The 21,591-nt window shown below is 35.3% G+C and overlaps 3 protein-coding genes across 3 annotated transcripts; 1 reads left to right on the top strand and 2 right to left on the bottom strand.

Moving 5' to 3' along the window:
- Positions 1-208: 208 nt before the first annotated feature.
- LOC121421646 (putative nuclease HARBI1) lies at positions 209-5,235 on the bottom strand. The gene is made up of 4 exons (XM_041616413.1): positions 4,753-5,235; positions 2,370-2,636; positions 1,739-1,875; positions 209-585 (listed from the first exon to the last, which is right to left on the bottom strand). The coding sequence occupies exons 1-4, from the start codon at positions 5,101-5,103 to the stop codon at positions 294-296; spliced, it is 1,047 nt and encodes a 348-aa protein (XP_041472347.1). The 5' UTR covers positions 5,104-5,235; the 3' UTR covers positions 209-293.
- A 51-nt stretch (positions 5,236-5,286) lies between these two features.
- On the top strand, positions 5,287-11,676 carry LOC121421070 (putative nuclease HARBI1). Its single transcript, XM_041615683.1, has 4 exons — positions 5,287-5,724; positions 7,845-8,111; positions 8,654-8,790; positions 9,952-11,676. Exons 1-4 carry the CDS (start codon positions 5,374-5,376, stop codon positions 10,241-10,243), a joined length of 1,047 nt encoding a protein of 348 aa, XP_041471617.1. The 5' UTR covers positions 5,287-5,373; the 3' UTR covers positions 10,244-11,676.
- On the bottom strand, positions 10,787-19,564 carry LOC121421071. The gene is made up of 5 exons (XM_041615684.1): positions 19,493-19,564; positions 16,502-16,621; positions 15,567-15,714; positions 14,350-14,465; positions 10,787-12,869 (listed from the first exon to the last, which is right to left on the bottom strand). Exons 3-5 carry the CDS (start codon positions 15,571-15,573, stop codon positions 12,465-12,467), a joined length of 528 nt encoding a protein of 175 aa, XP_041471618.1. The 5' UTR covers positions 15,574-15,714; positions 16,502-16,621; positions 19,493-19,564; the 3' UTR covers positions 10,787-12,464.
- Between the last annotated feature and the right edge of the window lie 2,027 nt (positions 19,565-21,591).

Raw genomic sequence — 21,591 nt, 5'->3', positions numbered from 1 at the left:
AATCACAGTTTCATCTAGTGGACAGTAAATATTTATTCATAATGGAAGAGCATCAGAGTATATAATTTGAAAAATTATGACCATGTTTGTAGGTATTTTTGAAACGGACTACAACCAAAAGAAATTTGACCAACAAGTGTGTAGAAGGTTATACGTAATTGCCAGCTCCAAATATTACTTTTCAATCAACTTGTTTTATCCTTATGAAGGGGGGGGTGGAAATTATTAGTGCTTACGGCATTACATAAATCCCAGCATTGATATAATGATAAAGCCATTGAAAAAATGATATACTACACAACAAAAGACTGTACGATCTGGGCCCGGACAGCGATGGCCGCTGCATCTCCCCTTTCCCTGTTGATTTCTCCTTCCATGTTGTCATCGATCATGTGGTCATCTTCATTATCGTCTGCTGCTGGCTGTCTGAATCTTTTACTAATGTTGAATAATATGCAGCATGCAGTAATGATGTTGCAGGCCCTATTTGGTCGAATTTGTAGGCCATGGCCGAGCAGACATCTAAATTTATTTTTTAGCTGTCCATTCACTTGCTCGATGATTGATCTCGTCTTGCACTGTGCACTGTGGAATAAGTAGATAATGTATGATAATCAAAAGAATTTCATTTTGAGCAAAAAGATATTTAAAGACAAATTGAAGTGTATCTTTTAAATGCAATCTGTATGGACAAAAATATTCAAGAGAGCTTTGTGATGAGAAAAAAGAAATTAGGAAAATATTTGGTTTGAAAAGAAGGCACAAAAGCTATCAATATTTTGGCATTATAACACTACGAAGGCTTAGGATTAGCGGATATATCTCAAAGCAAACAATATCATTGTTAGTGGATACATGAAGTATAGAAAACATTACAGAGTACATGTCTAGTCGTAAATTTTCCAGGATTTCTTGTAATCACACACGAGTCTGCCAAAACTGTTAAAGGACAAGTCCACCGCAACAAAAATTTGATTTGAATAAAAAGAGAAAAATTCAACAAGCATAACACTGAAAATTTCATCAAAATCGGATTTAAAATAAGAAAGTTATGACATTTTAAAGTTTCGCTTTATTTCACAAAACAGTGATATGCACATCTCGGTCGGGATGCAAATGAGGGAGCTGATGACATCACTCAATATTTCTTTTGTATTTTATTATATGAAATATTTGATTTTCTCGTCATTGTCATGTGAAATGAAGTTTCATTCCTCCCTGAGCATGTGGAATTCCATTATTTTAACATTTCGTGCTTCAGGCAAGGAGGTCCTAATCATCAAATTTGTAAAAATTGAAATATTGTATAATTCAAACAATAAAAACAAAAGAAATAGTGAGTGAGTGACGTTATTGACTCTCTCATTTGGATGTAACTGGCTCGTTCATATGACTATTTTGTTAAAAATAAGCGAAACTTTAAAATGTCATAACTTATTTTACATCCGATTTTGATGAAATTTTCAGCATTGTGCTTGTCTGATTTTTCTCTATTGATTCAAATCAACATTTTGCTGAGGTGGACCTTTAAATATAAGAATTACTTTTCACTACAAGGCGGTTGTTGACTTGAGAAGGTAGACTTATGCAGACACAATTGATATACGATAAATTGCATGATGGATCATAAATTGAGTGTCGACTGTTATGTGTAGCATTTATTACATGGTACAGAAATCGCTCATTCAAGCGATTTCAAAAATTTTCTTTTTTTACATGGAAAAGTTGAATTGCTCACTTGTTGTAGGCTTGTTCCTCTGGTGTCTGTGGATTAAGGATGGGGGTCATTAACCATGTCATCAAGGGATAACCAGAGTCACCGAGGATGATCCCTTTCAGTTCTCCATTATTGTACTTGCGGTACAGTCTGCTATTCTGTTAACAAATTAATAGAATAAATCAAATTTACTAAGATATCTCAGCTTTATGGTGAAGCTTTTCTAACAAGTTCGCATAATCTTGTGAAGATATTGGATTTTCCTTCTCATAATGCTTTTTTTAACAAGGATTAGTTATGTATTGCATGGGATCTATGATCATTTGCAAAGTGGCAATTCAAGTTCACAGCAATTTATCTAGTATTTGACATTAAGTACAAGAATACAATTGTACAAATCTAAATGCAAATGACGCTGATTGTTTTACCCCCAAAGAATAATTATTACTGTGGTGATAACTGATAAAGGTCTGCAAGCATAGACTATACTATGTTATTTCATGTGATTACTACCATGGAGCTGGCTCCTACAAAGATGGTCACAGTGATGTTGTTGCAGCTAACCTAATATGTCTCTTGTATATATACATATGTTACAAAGAACTGACTTCTAGTATGTTGTTTGCCTCCAACATAAGTCGGTAATAAATACCTGAAGAATCCTGGAGTCGTGGGTACTCCCCGGCCATCTCGCAACGACATTTATTATCTGGAATTTTGCGTTGCAAGCCAATTGGACGTTGATGGAAGACCTGCCCTTTCGATTGGTGTAAACGTATTCATCTGGGCCTAATGGGCAGCCATGTAGGCACACGTGCGTGCCATCAACAGCCCCTACCACTCTCGGGAAGCCTGCGATTCTATAGAAATCCTGAATATTGGCGGCTGTTTCAGCATCAGTCCTGGGGAACTTGATGAACTGTCAAATAACACATACAGGATAAAGAAAAAAAAAGAATATTTAACATTATTTTGTGGAATTAAAGATAAGTCTCTTTTATTGCACTGTTATGCTGAGAAAAAATTATTATACTTGTATATACTTTTGTTATTGGAATGTAGAAATAAATCAAATTAAATCAAATCAATATTTCCCTTGTTTATGTGAGTATGATAATCCACAAAGAAAGGGATGAATGATGTTGTATGAGCAGTGAAAATACAGCTTGGAAAGTCGGTGAGCTCAGAGGCAATGAGAAGAGAAGTGGCAACAACCCTTAAAAAATTTCTAAAATGATTTTCTTCAAGATAAAAGGGGGCAACATTATGAGGCAATGTTTACAACAAAGTGGCAATCAAACTTAATGTTTGTATACAAATTTGGGATGCCTTTGAAATTGTCTGCCCCATATCCAAACAGGTACCATGAGCATAAAAATTATGGTAAATTGGTGTTTGAATCCCATCATACCAAGTACACCAATTTAATTTCTGTAAGGTATTGAGATTACATTTTGGTAAAAGACAGTATTTCATGGCTTTTCATAGCTTTTAGAATTAAGTGGGTTTTTTTTTTGGGGGGGGGGTGGCTGACAATAAAAAGGTTGCAATAAGATTGTCATTTTATATTTTTGAAAAATGTTGTCGATAAAGTGGGGTGTAAATGCTCTCACCTGAATCATGAAAGGTTATAAATAATTTACACGACTACCGCATATGCACTGGCATTAATATAGGCCTTGATTATGATTGAGGCAGAGATGTTTGTTCAAAGACTCGTATAAAGCTCATATATTCATTTTCATTTAATTTATAATTATTATTTCATCATTAATTACTATCATCATTATTATTATTATCATTATTACCATTAATGTTATATTTATCTAAGTTATTATCTATTCAAATTTAACCAGACCCATTCTTATCATAAAGATGGCTCAAACATACTACAAATGATGAATGTAATTATTTTCGTATAGCATAACAGTATATAAATTAAGGTTACTAATTAGTAATAGGAGAAGGTAGTGCACTGGGGTTTAGGGTGATAGTCTGATAGACATAGTGCATGTGCCTGTTTTATTACTATAGTCAGGGGCAGCAAAAGGGGGAGGGGGGCTGAAAAAATCACAATTGTATGGTCATTTTTGCATTTTTGTACATGGTTTTGGAAAAAAGTGGGGGCTGAAGCCCCCCCCCCCCGTTCTGCGGTCCCTTATTGTTTCATGCTTTGGTGAATTACCTAAAAATAAAAAATAAAAATTAGGCTATTTTGAAAATAAATCAATTTTCATTTTCTTTTTATGGTAGATCAATAAAGAAATTTGCCAAGAGATTGGTTAGATACTATAAGTATTCTAGGCATGAATGAAACTAGCATGATTTCAAAATATTTTAATTGAAGGAAAATTCCTAATTAATTTAGATTTCAGTTGGAACACTTAAATTGATTTGAAGAGACCATCGACTTCATTGTATCAGCAGGCAGGGCGAGCACGATCGATAAGCTAGCTCCTATCTTCAACAATAACAAACGAAAGTTGGATGTCGACTCGAAATTTTCAACCCCACTTCTTCAAAAAGGGTTGGCTTTAGAAATTGTAATCAATAGAAGTACAAAAAAGGAGAACCATTTAATGGTGAGTATATCAAGTCAAACATTATCGACATGCATATTGGCATTCATATCTTAGTTTGCGGTAATAAATTATTAATATGGATTAATACATCCAGTTGTTCCGAATATCACTATCAGAATTTCAGGAGCGCTCACCATGCATGCTAAACCGCATCCTGCGGGAAAGCCCCGGCCGTGCCTGCCCGCTCGCTCTGCACCGTCGGGCCGGCTGGATTACGGCTATCGCCGGATAGGCGTCTATTAAACTCTAAGTAATAATATCCATTTACGTTTTTTTTTGGCAAGTTTCGTGCATTATCATCTTCACTAACTAGACTCTATTGAGTCTTGATCTATGACATGTAAATCTAGAAGTCCCTCATTTATTTCTGCATTTCAGTTGACAAACTCTGAAACATACAATTTTAAGTGTGGTGATCATGATGAAGAAAATAGAAAAGTAAAGAATAATTACCTGGCTCTTGTGACCACACAAGGCTTCAGAGACCCTGTGGATTATCCTAGACACGGTGCTGCGATGAATGCCATGGATATTTGCATCACTTTCCAAGACCGATCCGGTTGCGAAGAAATTCAGGCTTATCAAAACTTGTAGTGTGGGATGGATTGCCTTGTTGCGTTCCGTTGTTGGTGCGATTTGATTGGTGAGTAGATTAATTAGAAAGAAAATTGCCTCGCGACCGAACCGGTATCTCTTAACTAACTGCGTCTCAGAAAGAGAGTCGAGGGGCTGGTCCCTATCCCTTATCACTCGGCCAGGACGTGGCTGCACTTCCTCAGCTTCTGCTAATAGTATGGCTGCCATGTTGTTGCTATGGATTTACTGCAACTTGCGTATGATCACTGATCAAACGCAAAGTTGCGTTTGATCGAGGAGAGTTGCGCTTGATAGATGCGTTAGAAATCAAACGCATCTCTTTTCTGCAACAGAGTTGCGTTAGATCGCAACTCTGTTGCAGAAAAGAGATGCGTTTGATTTTTGACGCATCTATCAAGCGCAACTCTCCTCGATCAAACGCAACTTTGCGTTTGATCAGTGATCATACGCAAGTTGCAGTAAATCCATAGCAACAACATGGCAGCCATACTATTAGCAGAAGCTGAGGAAGTGCAGCCACGTCCTGGCCGAGTGATAAGGGATAGGGACCAGCCCCTCGACTCTCTTTCTGAGACGCAGTTAGTTAAGAGATACCGGTTCGGTCGCGAGGCAATTTTCTTTCTAATTAATCTACTCACCAATCAAATCGCACCAACAACGGAACGCAACAAGGCAATCCATCCCACACTACAAGTTTTGATAAGCCTGAATTTCTTCGCAACCGGATCGGTCTTGGAAAGTGATGCAAATATCCATGGCATTCATCGCAGCACCGTGTCTAGGATAATCCACAGGGTCTCTGAAGCCTTGTGTGGTCACAAGAGCCAGGTAAATATTCTTTACTTTTCTATTTTCTTCATCATGATCACCACACTTAAAATTGTATGTTTCAGAGTTTGTCAACTGAAATGCAGAAATAAATGAGGGACTTCTAGATTTACATGTCATTGATCAAGACTCAATAGAGTCTAGTTAGTGAAGATGATAATGCACGAAACTTTAAAAAAAACGTAAATGGATATTATTACTTAGAGTTTAATAGACGCCTATCCGGCGATAGCCGTAATCCAGCCGGCCCGACGGTGCAGAGCGAGCGGGCAGGCACGGCCGGGGCTTTCCGGCAGGATGCGGTTTAGCATGCATGGTGAGCGCTCCTGAAATTCTGCTAGTGATATTCGGAACTGGATGTATTAATCCATATTAATAATTTATTACCGCAAACTAAGATATGAATGCCAATATGCATGTCGATAATGTTTGACTTGATATACTCACCATTAAATGGTTCTCCTTTTTTGTACTTCTATTGATTACAATTTCTAAAGCCAACCCTTTTTGAAGAAGTGGGGTTGAAAATTTCGAGTCGACATCCAACTTTCGTTTGTTATTGTTGAAGATAGGAGCTAGCTTATCGATCGTGCTCGCCCTGCCTGCTGATACAATGAAGTCGATGGTCTCTTCAAATCAATTTAAGTGTTCCAACTGAAATCTAAATTAATTAGGAATTTTCCTTCAATTAAAATATTTTGAAATCATGCTAGTTTCATTCATGCCTAGAATACTTATAGTATCTAACCAATCTCTTGGCAAATTTCTTTATTGATCTACCATAAAAAGAAAATGAAAATTGATTTATTTTCAAAATAGCCTAATTTTTATTTTTTATTTTTAGGTAATTCACCAAAGCATGAAACAATAAGGGACCGCAGAACGGGGGGGGGGGGGGGGGGGGGCTTCAGCCCCCACTTTTTTCCAAAACCATGTACAAAAATGCAAAAATGACCATACAATTGTGATTTTTTCAGCCCCCCTCCCCCTTTTGCTGCCCCTGACTATAGTAATAAAACAGGCACATGCACTATGTCTATCAGACTATCACCCTAAACCCCAGTGCACTACCTTCTCCTATTACTAATTAGTAACCTTAATTTATATACTGTTATGCTATACGAAAATAATTACATTCATCATTTGTAGTATGTTTGAGCCATCTTTATGATAAGAATGGGTCTGGTTAAATTTGAATAGATAATAACTTAGATAAATATAACATTAATGGTAATAATGATGATGGTAATAATAATGATGATAGTAATTAATGATGAAATAATAATTATAAATTAAATGAAAATGAATATATGAGCTTTATACGAGTCTTTGAACAAACATCTCTGCCTCAATCATAATCAAGGCCTATATTAATGCCAGTGCATATGCGGTAGTCGTGTAAATTATTTATAACCTTTCATGATTCAGGTGAGAGCATTTACACCCCACTTTATCGACAACATTTTTCAAAAATATAAAATGACAATCTTATTGCAACCTTTTTATTGTCAGCCACCCCCCCCCAAAAAAACCCCACTTAATTCTAAAAGCTATGAAAAGCCATGAAATACTGTCTTTTACCAAAATGTAATCTCAATACCTTACAGAAATTAAATTGGTGTACTTGGTATGATGGGATTCAAACACCAATTTACCATAATTTTTATGCTCATGGTACCTGTTTGGATATGGGGCAGACAATTTCAAAGGCATCCCAAATTTGTATACAAACATTAAGTTTGATTGCCACTTTGCTGTAAACATTGCCTCATAATGTTGCCCCCTTTTATCTTGAAGAAAATCATTTTAGAAATTTTTTAAGGGTTGTTGCCACTTCTCTTCTCATTGCCTCTGAGCTCACCGACTTTCCAAGCTGTATTTTCACTGCTCATACAACATCATTCATCCCTTTCTTTGTGGATTATCATACTCACATAAACAAGGGAAATATTGATTTGATTTAATTTGATTTATTTCTACATTCCAATAACAAAAGTATATACAAGTATAATAATTTTTTCTCAGCATAACAGTGCAATAAAAGAGACTTATCTTTAATTCCACAAAATAATGTTAAATATTCTTTTTCTTTTCTTTATCCTGTATGCGTTATTTGGCAGTTCATCAAGTTCCCCAGGACTGATGCCGAAACAGCCGCCAATATTCAGGATTTCTATAGAATCGCAGGCTTCCCGAGAGTGGTAGGGGCTGTTGATGGCACGCACGTGTGCCTACATGGCTGCCCATTAGGCCCAGATGAATACGTTTACACCAATCGAAAGGGCAGGTCTTCCATCAACGTCCAATTGGCTTGCAACGCAAAATTCCAGATAATAAATGTTGTTGCGAGATGGCCGGGGAGTACCCACGACTCCAGGATTCTTCAGGTAATTATTACCGACTTATGTTGGAGGCAAACAACATACTAGAAGTCAGTTCTTTGTAACATATGTATATATACAAGAGACATATTAGGTTAGCTGCAACAACATCACTGTGATATACAAGAGACATATTAGGTTAGCTGCAACAACATCACTGTGACCATCTTTGTAGGAGCCAGCTCCTTGGTAGTAGTCACATGAAATAACATAGTATAGTCTATGCTTGCAGACCTTTATCAGTTATCACCACAGTAATAATTATTCTTTGGGAGTAAAACAATCAGCATCATTTGCATTTAGATTTGTACAATTGTATTCTTGTACTTAATGTCAAATACTAGATAAATTGCTGTGGACTTGAATTGCCACTTTGCAAATGATCATAGATCCCATGCAATACATAACTAATCCTTGTTAAAAAAAGCATTATGAGAAGGAAAATCCAATATCTTCACAAGATTATGCAAACTTAATTGTTAGAAAAGCATCACCATAAAGCTGAGATATCTTAGTAAATTTGATTTATTCTATTAATTTGTTAACAGAATAGCAGACTGTACCGCAAGTACAATAATGGAGAACTGAAAGGGATCATCCTCGGTGACTCTGGTTATCCCTTGATGACATGGTTAATGACCCCCATCCTTAATCCACAGACACCAGAGGAACAAGCCTACAACAAGTGAGCAATTCAACTTTTCCATGTAAAAAAAGAAAATTTTTGAAATCGCTTGAATGAGCGATTTCTGTACCATGTAATAAATGCTACACATAACAGTCGACACTCAATTTATGATCCATCATGCAATTTATCGTATATCAATTGTGTCTGCATAAGTCTACCTTCTCAAGTCAACAACCGCCTTGTTGTGAAAAGTAATTCTTATATTTAAAGGTCAAGTCCACCTCAGCAAAATGTTGATTTGAATCAATGGAGAAAAATCAGACAAGCACAATGCTGAAAATTTCATCAAAATCGGATGTAAAATAAGTTATGACATTTTAAAGTTTCGCTTATTTTTAACAAAATAGTCATATGAACGAGCCAGTTACATCCAAATGAGAGAGTCGATGACGTCACTCACTATTTCTTTTGTTTTTATTGTTTGAATTATACAATATTTCAATTTTTACAAATTTGATGATTAGGACCTCCTTGCCTGAAGCACGAAATGTTAAAATAATGGAATTCCACATGCTCAGGGAGGAATGAAACTTCATTTCACATGACAATGACGAGAAAATCAAATATTTCATATTTCATATAATAAAATACAAAAGAAATAGTGAGTGATGTCATCAGTTCCCTCATTTGCATACCGACCGAGATGTGCCTATCACTGTTTTGTGAAATAAAGCGAAACTTTAAAATGTCATAACTTTCTTATTTTAAATCCGATTTTGATGAAATTTTCAGTGTTATGCTTGTTGAATTTTTCTCTTTTTATTCAAATCAAATTTTTGTTGCGGTGGACTTGTCCTTTAACAGTTTTGGCAGACTCGTGTGTGATTACAAGAAATCCTGGAAAATTTACGACTAGACATGTACTCTGTAATGTTTTCTATACTTCATGTATCCACTAACAATGATATTGTTTGCTTTGAGATATATCCGCTAATCCTAAGCCTTCGTAGTGTTATAATGCCAAAATATTGATAGCTTTTGTGCCTTCTTTTCAAACCAAATATTTTCCTAATTTCTTTTTTCTCATCACAAAGCTATCTTGAATATTTTTGTCCATACAGATTGCATTTAAAAGATACACTTCAATTTGTCTTTAAATATCTTTTTGCTCAAAATGAAATTCTTTTGATTATCATACATTATCTACTTATTCCACAGTGCACAGTGCAAGACGAGATCAATCATCGAGCAAGTGAATGGACAGCTAAAAAATAAATTTAGATGTCTGCTCGGCCATGGCCTACAAATTCGACCAAATAGGGCCTGCAACATCATTACTGCATGCTGCATATTATTCAACATTAGTAAAAGATTCAGACAGCCAGCAGCAGACGATAATGAAGATGACCACATGATCGATGACAACATGGAAGGAGAAATCAACAGGGAAAGGGGAGATGCAGCGGCCATCGCTGTCCGGGCCCAGATCGTACAGTCTTTTGTTGTGTAGTATATCATTTTTTCAATGGCTTTATCATTATATCAATGCTGGGATTTATGTAATGCCGTAAGCACTAATAATTTCCACCCCCCCCTTCATAAGGATAACAAGTTGATTAAAAAGTAATATTTGGAGCTGGCAATTACGTATAACCTTCTACACACTTGTTGGTCAAATTTCTTTTGGTTGTAGTCCGTTTCAAAAATACCTAACAACATGGTCATAAGTTTTCAAATTATATACACTGATGCTCTTCCATTATGAATAAATATTTACTGTCCACTAGATGAAACTGTGATTTGCTATAACACAGTAAACACTTCATTTTGTAAAAGCCAAGTAAAGAATCCTTGTACTTTTGAAATGCATGTTTAATATGCATCAAAATGGCACACACTGTTTTTGTGGTGAAGATTTTAAGAACACAATTTTAAATAATGTTCCAACTATGGCAAGACATTCATATACTACTGTATATAAAACATACTGAGCATTTTAAAAGGTTCGTATTATGGCAAGACATTAACATAATATGTAAAACATACTGAGTTGTCATGTTATTATTTTCATATACAACAATGCAAGGGAATCTACCATTGCGTTTAAAAATCAAGTGTCTTGAGAATGGGAATGATTTGCGTTTTTTATATTCTTTACACAATCTAACGCATCTTTCAAAGTGATTGTTCGAGTTAAAATGCCCTTTCATGTCAAATCTCAACCTCAGCAAGTGTTGATAATTAGCAACATTGAAATGTTTGAACAAGGTGAGCATCAATATACTATTGATGTGTTGGTATTGCTGGATTTTTATACCATTAAAAAACACTACCTTGAAGGTTTTTAGACTTTTAATCTACATTGAATTTACATGTACATCAATGTAATTATATATTAGTTATTCAAGTTGTCTTTTTTTCCATGGCCAAATACTCTTGTTCCTTTTTTTTAAGGAATGTATGCTCTGTAGAATAAGTATCCTTTATAATGGATCTCTTTCTTTGTTAAGTTTGATTTTACTTTCATGCAAATTTTTCTAGCAAATGCAGCAAAATTTCAATTTTGTACCTGTACACATTTTTGTTCAAATACAATACCAAGTTGAAAAGAAGTGTTGCTTGCAATAATTGTTAGGAATGAAACACACCTTTGGTAAGGTTGATTTTATTGTCAGGAATAATTGGTTTAAAAAACATTTTGAAAAGCAAATTGTTATGTTTAGTAAAGGCCAAGTCCACTCTGAAAAAGTTTACTAAAAAACAAAAAACAAATCAAGCATTTATGATACTGAACATTCCATCAAAATCACATTCAAACGGTTTGTTAAGCTCAGCCTCTTCCTCATAATGTCCTTCCTCAGAAACCTATTTACCTTCAAAACAGTAGTTGCATTACTCCGGTACTACTTCTTTTATTTTCCACCTGAACATTAAAATAATAAACATTTTTTTTATTCTGGAAGTTGCTGTTGATGGTAGTAGCAGTGACTTTATCATTTCTATTCTGAAGACGAATTGCATATTACTGCACTTTGATAATATAAATAAACGTAGTAACTATCCTATGTTCCATTTAATTGTGAACAAACTTTCAGTATCGTGCTTAACTTTACTTTTTGTTGTAATGGACTTGGCCTTTCAATTGACATGGATGTCATTTACATATTGAAGGAGAAGATTCGACGTGAAGAAAACCATACTTGTACATGAATCGCAGAAGACAATGTCTCCTTGTTACTACATTCAGAGTGAATGTAACTAGTTTGGGCAAAAATAGCATCCACAGTGAAATGAGAAGCAGATCAGGAACCAAAAGCTTAATTATCTCTAAATTGTTGGTTTGCAATAAATTTTTTTTTGAAACATGAACATGTATCTCCAATATTATGTATTTTTTGTGGAATAAACCCAGCTTAAATCAATAAAATGCAATATTCATGCCCTATCCAATGGTTAATATGCCTCTCTCATTGGCCATCGATATTTTGTGTACCAAATTTTCTTCTCTCAATATGTGCACTGTGGAATAACTAGGATTTTTTTTAAAGGTTACTTGAAAATATTAGGTAAAGAATGTAAGAGATAAACAAATTAAAAAACAATCATCAACAGAGTATGGTTTCCTTCATGTAGAGTATATTCATGAAAAGTCCATCTTGATACCAACAAGCTGAAGTTTCAGCTTGTTGTTACCAAGGTGGACATCACATGAAATACACATTGCAAATGCCTTAAAATTCAATCATTCCCAATGACTGAATGCCATTTTTTTCAATGGCCTCTAAGGCATTTGCAATTCTACTGAGAAACAAGTTTCGCTCTGCAGAGAGGGAAACTTGTTTCTCAAGCAGTCGAATCCTCTCCTTCTCCAGCTCTACAAGCTGGTCAGTTGAGGAAAGTTTTCTTTGAGGGGTCTTGGTGGTGGAGGCGGAGGTGGTTGCAGCAGGTATTGCAGTTGTGGTAGTGGTTGTGGCAGCAGTGGAGGTGTTGACAGCAGCGGTGGCGGTGTTGACGACAGTAGTTGTTGTGTTGACGACAGTGGAGGTTGTCTTGACACGATCAGGGGTGCGTGAACACGCTCCTGCAGCCATGCTGCTGAACAGCAGGCAAGCCTCATTGTCTCCATCTATTGTGTCCTAAGCAGAAATGAACATTGTCATTTGATTAAATGCATGAATAAAAAAACCTGTTCATTGATTATAAGACTATTAGATAGCAGTCTAAGTGCAAAATCAACTTGTACCTTATTTTAAGTGAATTTTCATCTATCTTCAATTTTTATTTTAAACCCTGGTTTAACTTAGACCACTCAATTCAGAAGTCATGGAGTGGCAGTTTTAACATCTTCAGCAAATTGAGACATTATTTCCGTGAATAGGAATATGGATTTAATTGTCAGAATACAACACTTATCATTATGGTTGAACAATCTATCAACATAATAGTAGAGTGCATTTATTGTTTTGCATTTAGTTTGAATGATGATTAAATATTTTGACACATAAGCATTTTTATTATCTCAATGAACTTAATATTGTGGTTTAACAATAAAATGAAGTAATTTTAACTTCACAGTACTGACTTAATACCACAAATCAATGATTTCTATTTGTTTTTATTTGACTCTCATGAAAATCCTAGCAAAGGAATGCAAGTATACATAATTGCATGATAAATGAGGAAATGTATGTGTACAATGGGTAGAAATGGTGGAGATGAGATGGATATAGGAGATGACAAAGGAAATGTAAAAATGAAAAGGATCAAAGGATCAAAAGAACAATGGTTACATCTAACTTTAAAGAAGAATGAAACCATAGTTTGCTTTTACATGTTGTATGAAAAAGTTGCAATCAAATTATAAGATCAAAGAAAGTTAGAGAACAATTGGAACAGCAAATAAGAAAGGAGCATTTTAATGTCGAAATCATTAATGCTATGGAGGTTCCACTGGCAAAATCACCAAAATTTGTGATGCCACAAATCATTCTACACCCCCCCCCCCCCTTGTAAATGTACTCCAAAACATCCTTTTTTTGCTCATTCTTATGATAGTACACATTCTTTGCCCCTAATGGAACCCCTATAACATGCCCTCCTATGAAGGGAAAAAAAAGAAATAGAAAAAAACCTGATTTATGAACAGGCTTGATAAAAGTAGAAATTTCAGTAAAAAATATGTAAACAAGTGATTGGGGAGCTGTACAACTTAGAAAAAAACAGTCGCATTGCAATGGGAAGATGGTCAATTTTTCTCTCTTTCATTGGATTGTTCCTTTGGTTTTTCTGTTTTCACACAAGCGAGCTTGTTCCCAGGGTTTTTTTCTCCTTTAAACAATATCATGCACAACTAATCAATTTATTCTGTCACTAAATTATTTTTTTCAAATGCATCTAATGTCGTAAGACAGAAATTTTTACTCACAACATTGAAACATTACAGAAATGTTGATGTGTTTTGCTCGATATGAATGAGGAATTAATAACAGAAAGTGTTCTTTGAGCAATTTCTTTTACATATTTCCAAAACATGGACAGCAAAATTCCAAGTAATTGCAGTTGAGCATAATTTTGTAAAATCACAGTTTCAAAATCAAAATTGAAAAATGTTCTTACTTGGGACGAGCTAAAGCCTGCTTCGTCGGAGGACCCGACTACCCCCTGCACCGTTTCTCTTGCGAGAACCTCCAGAACAGCCTCTAACGTGGGCCGGACTTCAAGGCTGCCCCCACCTGTTTTTTTTTCAATACACAAAAAAAAAATGAAGTCATCAATATCTCACAGCAAGAGCATTAGGGCACACGAGTGTAATTCATCTGCGCGCAATGCATGCCGGACAGGCGTAAGTAAAGATCACATGACTTTGTTGATTAAAATAATTCATTAAAAATAGATCAAATGTTTGTATATCAAAAGAAAAACGATAGACATAATGCTATGTTCATACTCTTTCATAATCAAGGCGTTTGGGAAGGCTAGACTGCATTTTTGTATTTCATTTTAATCATTATTACCCACAATGCAGTTCTGGTTTTTCTGGCGATGAACTGGCCGAAATTATGGTTAGTCTTATTTCAGGCCATTTAACTTTTGATTGAGCTGGTCAAGTACCTGATTAACATATCAAGTCTTAATGCACTGTTAATTGTGACTAATGTCAGTGAATTAAAGCAAAATCTATCGAGGGATTGATTTTTAATGATTTTTTGATGAGCTATGATATAACACGTGAGTGAATGGGGGTCTGTATTACTCATGTGTGCCCATTAGTAGCAATAAATATAACAGTCAGTTTAAATCTCAAACTGAAATCCATTACTCATTACCTTGATGAAATTGAAATTTTTTTTTTCCAAAGATAAAAAATAAATCACATATAAGAAAATTGTCTGATGAAAGAAGATCATCAAAATATTAGCATTTAAATATTCATGCCAACCAGTAAACACACCACAATAATTTGCCAACTCCTTTGAGCATAGCATCTCTCCATCAATAAAACAATATTTCACTCAAGAATTTATCTTTGTTCTACTAGTTTATGTTTGATGATGGATTAATGTTCAGAGTGCAAGAACATCCAACTAAAGTAGGAGTTACTAGAGTGAACTTAATTTGAGTAGGAATGTCTGTCCGTGTTGAGACGCAACAGCATCCTCATGAACAAATTGGTTTATTGCGGTACTTTCAAACTCATCAATCTTCATAAAACTGAAGTTTTTTAAACTTGAGATAAAGATTACTTTAAAAGCAATTTTTACAGAAAAATCTATGAAAAAAAATTCAACAAGGTGTTAACCCTTAAGTCTTAACCGATTGATCATGCTCATTACCTGTCATGTTTCGCTGGGCCTTATATTTTAAGGCTCTTTGCTTGAGGTCAGCCCACTTCCGGACGACCTCCTCCTCCTCCCTCTGGTAGCCATTGGCCCTAAGTACTGCCGTTGCCTTTTTCCAGTACTTTTTTTTTCTTTTCTCCACCTGAACATGAAAAAAATATTTTGATTTTTAATTCTGTATTAACGAACTGTATTTCATTTTCAGACTAACAAATCTTTGGATTAACAAACCTTATTGCATTTTTTGTCCAACAAACCTAAAGAACTACAAATCTTATTGCGTTTTTGGACAACGAACCATATTACAGATTCGGATTAACAAACCTTTGAATTGACTCTATTCTGGCAGTTTTGTATCTAATTCAAGGCTAAGACCCATGCTTGCAAATCTGAGGACAAAGCCATGTACAATACTTACATGTACATGTAGAAGATTGGTATAGTGTGACACCCCCAAAAAAAGTTAATACCACAAACTACATTTGATGGATGAATGAAAAATGACAAATACATAATTATTTCCAAGAATTTTTTTTATTTTAACATAAAACAGAATTTACAGAAATCAAGCTGATTTTTTCTTTAATTCAAATACATTATAATTCTCAATTTAAACAGAGTTGTTTCAGGTCTCATAGGTTTAATATCCAGGGCTTCTTAACACGAAGGTTAGCAATCAATCGCTAAATACCAATGACCAAGCAAGATCATCATTGCATGCGTGCTGTTTAAAATACTGATCGGGAACCAAACGGTGCGCTTCTTTTATATTTGCAATTCATTGCAAACCTTTGAGTTACTGAGCCCAAAACTAAAAGAAACAAATAATTTACAAATTGAAATCCATTGAGATATTATGACCATCTTGGAATAAAGTTACAATCTTTACTTTGAACATGATGATAGCTAAAAAGGAAGATCTTTCTTACCGGAACGCTGGCATGGCCAGCCTTGCCAAAAAGCACAGATTTGTGCCTTTGAACATAGTGGCACAGGCAGTGCACCTCCCCATCATGCCAATTTCTTCGTCTTTTTTTCTTTTCATCTTCCTGTATAAAAAAAAAATTATGTACCAACTTAGACAAGGAAAAATATGGATCCATTAAAATATTAAGTTTCTCAACCATTTTCTGGCAATTAGGATGATGTGATTGCACAGAGATCTGGCCTTCTACCTTCCATGCCATTTCATAATGCATTCACTCAATATCTCACACAAATTTTAAGGTTGGTTCGGCTTTAATGTGGAGTCATGATAACACTTGAGAAGAGTTTAGTTTGATACACAAATTAATGTGAATTATGATCACTTGTACATGTATGTAAACACTATTCTAAATTTCAAAGCCAATTGAAACATAAAAAAAATGTTTTGACAAAGTAAACTACATAAAAGAATCAATGCTTCTCAGTGACCCCCCCCCCCCCTTCCTCATTCCATTTATATTGGGAGGATGGCACTGATTCTTACCATTTTTATATTGGCTTGAAACTTGTGAAATCTGCAACAATGGGTAGAAGTTTGGTGAACCTCATGATCATCTACCACATGGAAACAAAGTCAAAATCAGTCAACAAATAAAGAAGCATTTTATGTTAATTTTGAAAAACACTTATAAATTTCCCCTAAATTAGCATGAGTAATTTTCTGGTCAAAATTTCAAAATTCTGTGTACAAGTTTGGTAAACCTCATGCAGCTCTATCAGATAAAAGGGAAAAATAAAATCACGTACATGCATAGCGCCAACTTAATGTGTGCCACCATCTTGCATGTTGGTAACCGATAAAATTAGCATTTTCAGATTTTTTCAGACTTTGACATTATCCATGACTGAAACATTGACCAATCAAAAACTATGATTTCACAAGAAATATGAATATTCATACCTGAAAATATAAACAGAGACAAGTTTTTATGTGAAATTTAAAGCCAGTACTCCAAAATATTAAAGGGTATTGATTTGCCTTTTAAATGACCCTAGTTAAAATAATTTTATAAAAGCTATATGTCAGCAGGGTTCTAATAAAACATTTTATTTAAAAAAAAATGTTTTTTGTTTTAAAACATTTTAATTTTTCTTTTTTCAACGAATGATGCAATTTTCTGCAAATCAATTAAACTATACAGTCTGATGTTTTAAATACATTTTGGGAGTATCAAATTAAGAGAAGACTGCAATTTTTGATAATGAATTCCCCACAGAAAAATTCATACCCCCCCTGGAAATAAATCATGGTAGGCCTACCACTAATAGAATGCAGAAAAAAAAACACTTAAGTTGAATTTTTTTTAGTTTATTCCTCATACATGTACATATATACATGTAGTGCTGGAATATTTTGAGTCTTGACAATCTAAGTGGGGGGGGGGGGGGAGAAGAATTTGCACAATGGAAGAAAATTTAAAAAGATTACAAATCATGGTGAAAAAATGAAAGCAAACTTAATCATTTATTTTTTTCAAGTCAGAACCAGTTTGTCAAATTAACCCTTTCTATAGTTTAAAAAAGAATTTCGAAAATAACAAAATTGGGTTTACCAATGGCGATGCCCGTATGATTCAACAATTGTGATCTCCAAACCTCTCTTAGAGACAGTGATTTTCCATTAAAAAACTTGTCTTTTCCGTTTCTGAAAATCTGTAATTCCATTTTAACTTTATCTAAAAATGGAAATTCTGTTGTGTCACTGAAAATGTACACAGCAAAAACCTGATCAAACTTGTCATTTTTTCATCATTATAATTTTTCTGCCCTAAATTATTATTATTTTTTTTTGGGGGGGGTGATTATACAGGCCACCCCCTCACTTGAATATTGTGATCGACACCCATGCAGGCCAAACCCAAGCAAGATTATATGTGAAAGTATTGCCCACAAAGGCCACATGTACATTTTTAATTCCCATGGCCATCATGATGGCTTTTTAAAGTGTAATGTAAACCTTTTTTTTTTGATAAGCAAGTGCAAGTTAGACTAGTATGCCCACTAGTATTCAACCCAGCAGAATTGAAATATTTGTGGACATCTTCCCCAAATATTTAGAAATAGGGAATATATCTGATTCTGAATTTCAGACCTTTGTTATTTCCAGGATAAACTGTTGTCGGTAAATTTCTTTATCAATCTGTCGACTGTGTGCGCGGAGGATCAAATTATGCGGCGATGGTCTTTTGCACTGAATGGCACTAGTATTCAATCTAGACTAGTTAGGATTGATAGAGAATTTCAATATAGTTTTTTGTTTCGTAGTGCCCAAAACCTTCGCCGAATAATACGATCGCCCGCGCACGCAGTCGACTGGTTGAAGAAAAAACTAATGGAAATAGAATAATCAGCATTTGCTCTTGAAAATAAAATGGGTCTGAAAGCATCTCTAGTCTCAGGTATGCCTAAATTCTATATTTCTAACGTCAGAGTCTCAGACTTCGACTACGGTACGGTAGCCTACCGTACATTAATAATATTTCAGGGAATTCAGGAAACTCTCCAAACAGGTTGAAATGTGGACCAAACATTAGATTTACTCACATTATTCTAACGTGTCATTACTATTAGTATTTTATCTGACATTGAATATAATATTACCTGGAGTCGGTATTAAATGGGCCGCACAAACACCATTGCTAACGTTAGACATTACACATGCAACGCCACAGGTCACCACACTACAGCACAGCCACAACTCCGGGGAAGACGATTGCATGTGTCACTCGGTACGTCTGTGCGAGAATTTCAACGATGCCAAGACGAAAAATGTGCATTAAATTTTGCAATTTCACATCATCACGATCACTTCGATTGGTCAAACGATATTTAGCATCTTTATACTTGAAATACCAATTCATGCTAAAATTACGTGGTTTACATAAGTATTAATGACATAATTTAGAAAGTAGGGGCGAAATTCAATGTCTTACCTTTGCAGAAATTTCCGGTGCAGGCAGTGGATTTCTGTAAAATTTTCGCGGGTGAAACAGCGCGCGACCATATCAGGCTCGTTCACGAAGATTTTTTATTTTTTCTCACACCCGAATCAAACGCAAGTTGCAATCAATCGCAACTTGTTTTCTGCAACGGAGATTTGCGATAGATTGCAAGTTGCGTAAGATATCACCCGCAAAGTTGCGGTTGATCTGAGTTGCGTTCGATTGCAACTTTTGCTTTCTGCAACGGGCCCCTGGCTTCGTATGAGAGTAACCTTACGATAGTAAATGATTTTAGAATTTTACTCTCTAGAAGCTATTTGCACCTGCAAGTAATGCATGCTAGCGCATGTGGCGTTGCTGCACTTTTTTAATTCCTTTAAAATGATGATCAAAACATAGTCATCCTCGATCCTTTTGTTGGTCATCGTAAGTTGCCATCTTGGATGACGTTATCATCCTTACAAACGGGAGATTTGGTTTAGTTGGAACATTTTTGACAAAAATAGCTGTAAAATCCAAATAGATTTTATTCGAGAAACAATCAATACTTCAGCTTGTAGCATATATCCAAGGGCTTCAACTGTACCCCATAAAATGCTTTAACTCTATGATGGTTACTAAAAAAATCCACCTTGAACACGACCATCACAAGCGTTCCGACTTATCCCATGTATGGGGTAAGTTGGAACATGGTATGGGGTAAGTTGGAGCACTGAATGGACAATTAAGAATTATACTAAAACTCCTTCCAACTGTAATATTATGGTTTTAGCCTATTTGCTTATTTTTTTCAAGTTCAAAATATTAAAAGTGTGTATGCTGCTTTAACATTGTCTTGTAAAATTTATCTTGTTTCTAATTATCATTCCAAAGAGGGCTTGTTTGTAATCTCTTTTTTTACCACTTCTAAGAAATCTTTATGACTTTGTATGTCAGGTCAATTGATATACTCCATTACGGCTTCTGGCGCTTTCATTTCTTACTGGAGACATGGGGCAGATTTCTCATGCTCTGGTTCAACAAAGTGTGAGATGATGTATTCAGCATTGGTTGATTTTGTTTTCTCATCAAAGAGGCTTCATCTGATACACAGGACAATAACTGGTTACAGATGTCATCAATAGGTATTAAGTATACCTCCTGTATCTCTTGTGAAGATGCCTCGTTCCACTTCTGAATTGTGGAGCATTGTGGCCCAGTGTATTAGTCTTCGGACTTTGAAACAGGGTCGTGGGTTCGAATCCCAGCAATGGCGTAACTTCCTTCGGCAAGAAATTTATCTACATTGTGCCGCACTCGACCCAGGTGAGGTTAATGGATACCCGGTAGGATTTATTCCTAGAACGCTTTAGCGCCTATTAATATGGCGGCTGAGCTACAGCCGGGGTAATAATATACCATTTTATCAAAGGGCAGTTGAGTATATGCACATAGTAACTGCGCTATATAAATGGACATATTATTATTATTATTATTATCTCCGTATATGACTGTTGGGAGTTGAATGAAACCTGTATTGGCAGGTGATCTGAATATTAACAGGGTCATCAGGAATTACCATACTGTAGATGAACTTGCCTACATCAGTGGATTGAGTTATGGTCTATGTTGGATTTCTTTGATCAATCATCACTCATTTAGGTGTAATCTCTGGGTTCTTCATTGATTATCATCAGACTTACTGAGCTTTACTCTGTGAGGTATTGCTGTAGTAGTTGGGCCTTCTTGTACCAAGAAGATGGTAGCCCTGTGATATCAGCAATGAAGTCCCCTGTTAGTATGACTTGGGAACCAATGTACTGACTGGTTAAGGAAGAAATTTCTGACAGGATATCACAATATACAGCGTAATCTGCACTACTGCAAGAAGGCATACATCCACTACTAGTGACTACAACTTCTATTACTTCCACAAGGATCATTGTCACAAAACATGCATACAGAGCTCTGTTATATGTGATATCTTTGGCGCTAGAGATTGCATGGAAACTACGATGCAGGAAAAGGGCTATGTGCATTGGCTTTTCTGCGACAATCCATTATCAATCATTATCTTACATTTGAAAGTGGGTGTCATTCAGGATTCAGCA

The sequence above is a fragment of the Lytechinus variegatus genome, chromosome 9 (genome assembly GCF_018143015.1).
Source record: "Lytechinus variegatus isolate NC3 chromosome 9, Lvar_3.0, whole genome shotgun sequence".
In the NCBI taxonomy this organism is placed as follows: Eukaryota; Metazoa; Echinodermata; class Echinoidea; order Temnopleuroida; family Toxopneustidae; genus Lytechinus; species Lytechinus variegatus.
The sequence above is the reverse complement of the archived record's forward strand: the minus strand, read 5'-3'. Positions and strand labels throughout refer to the sequence as shown.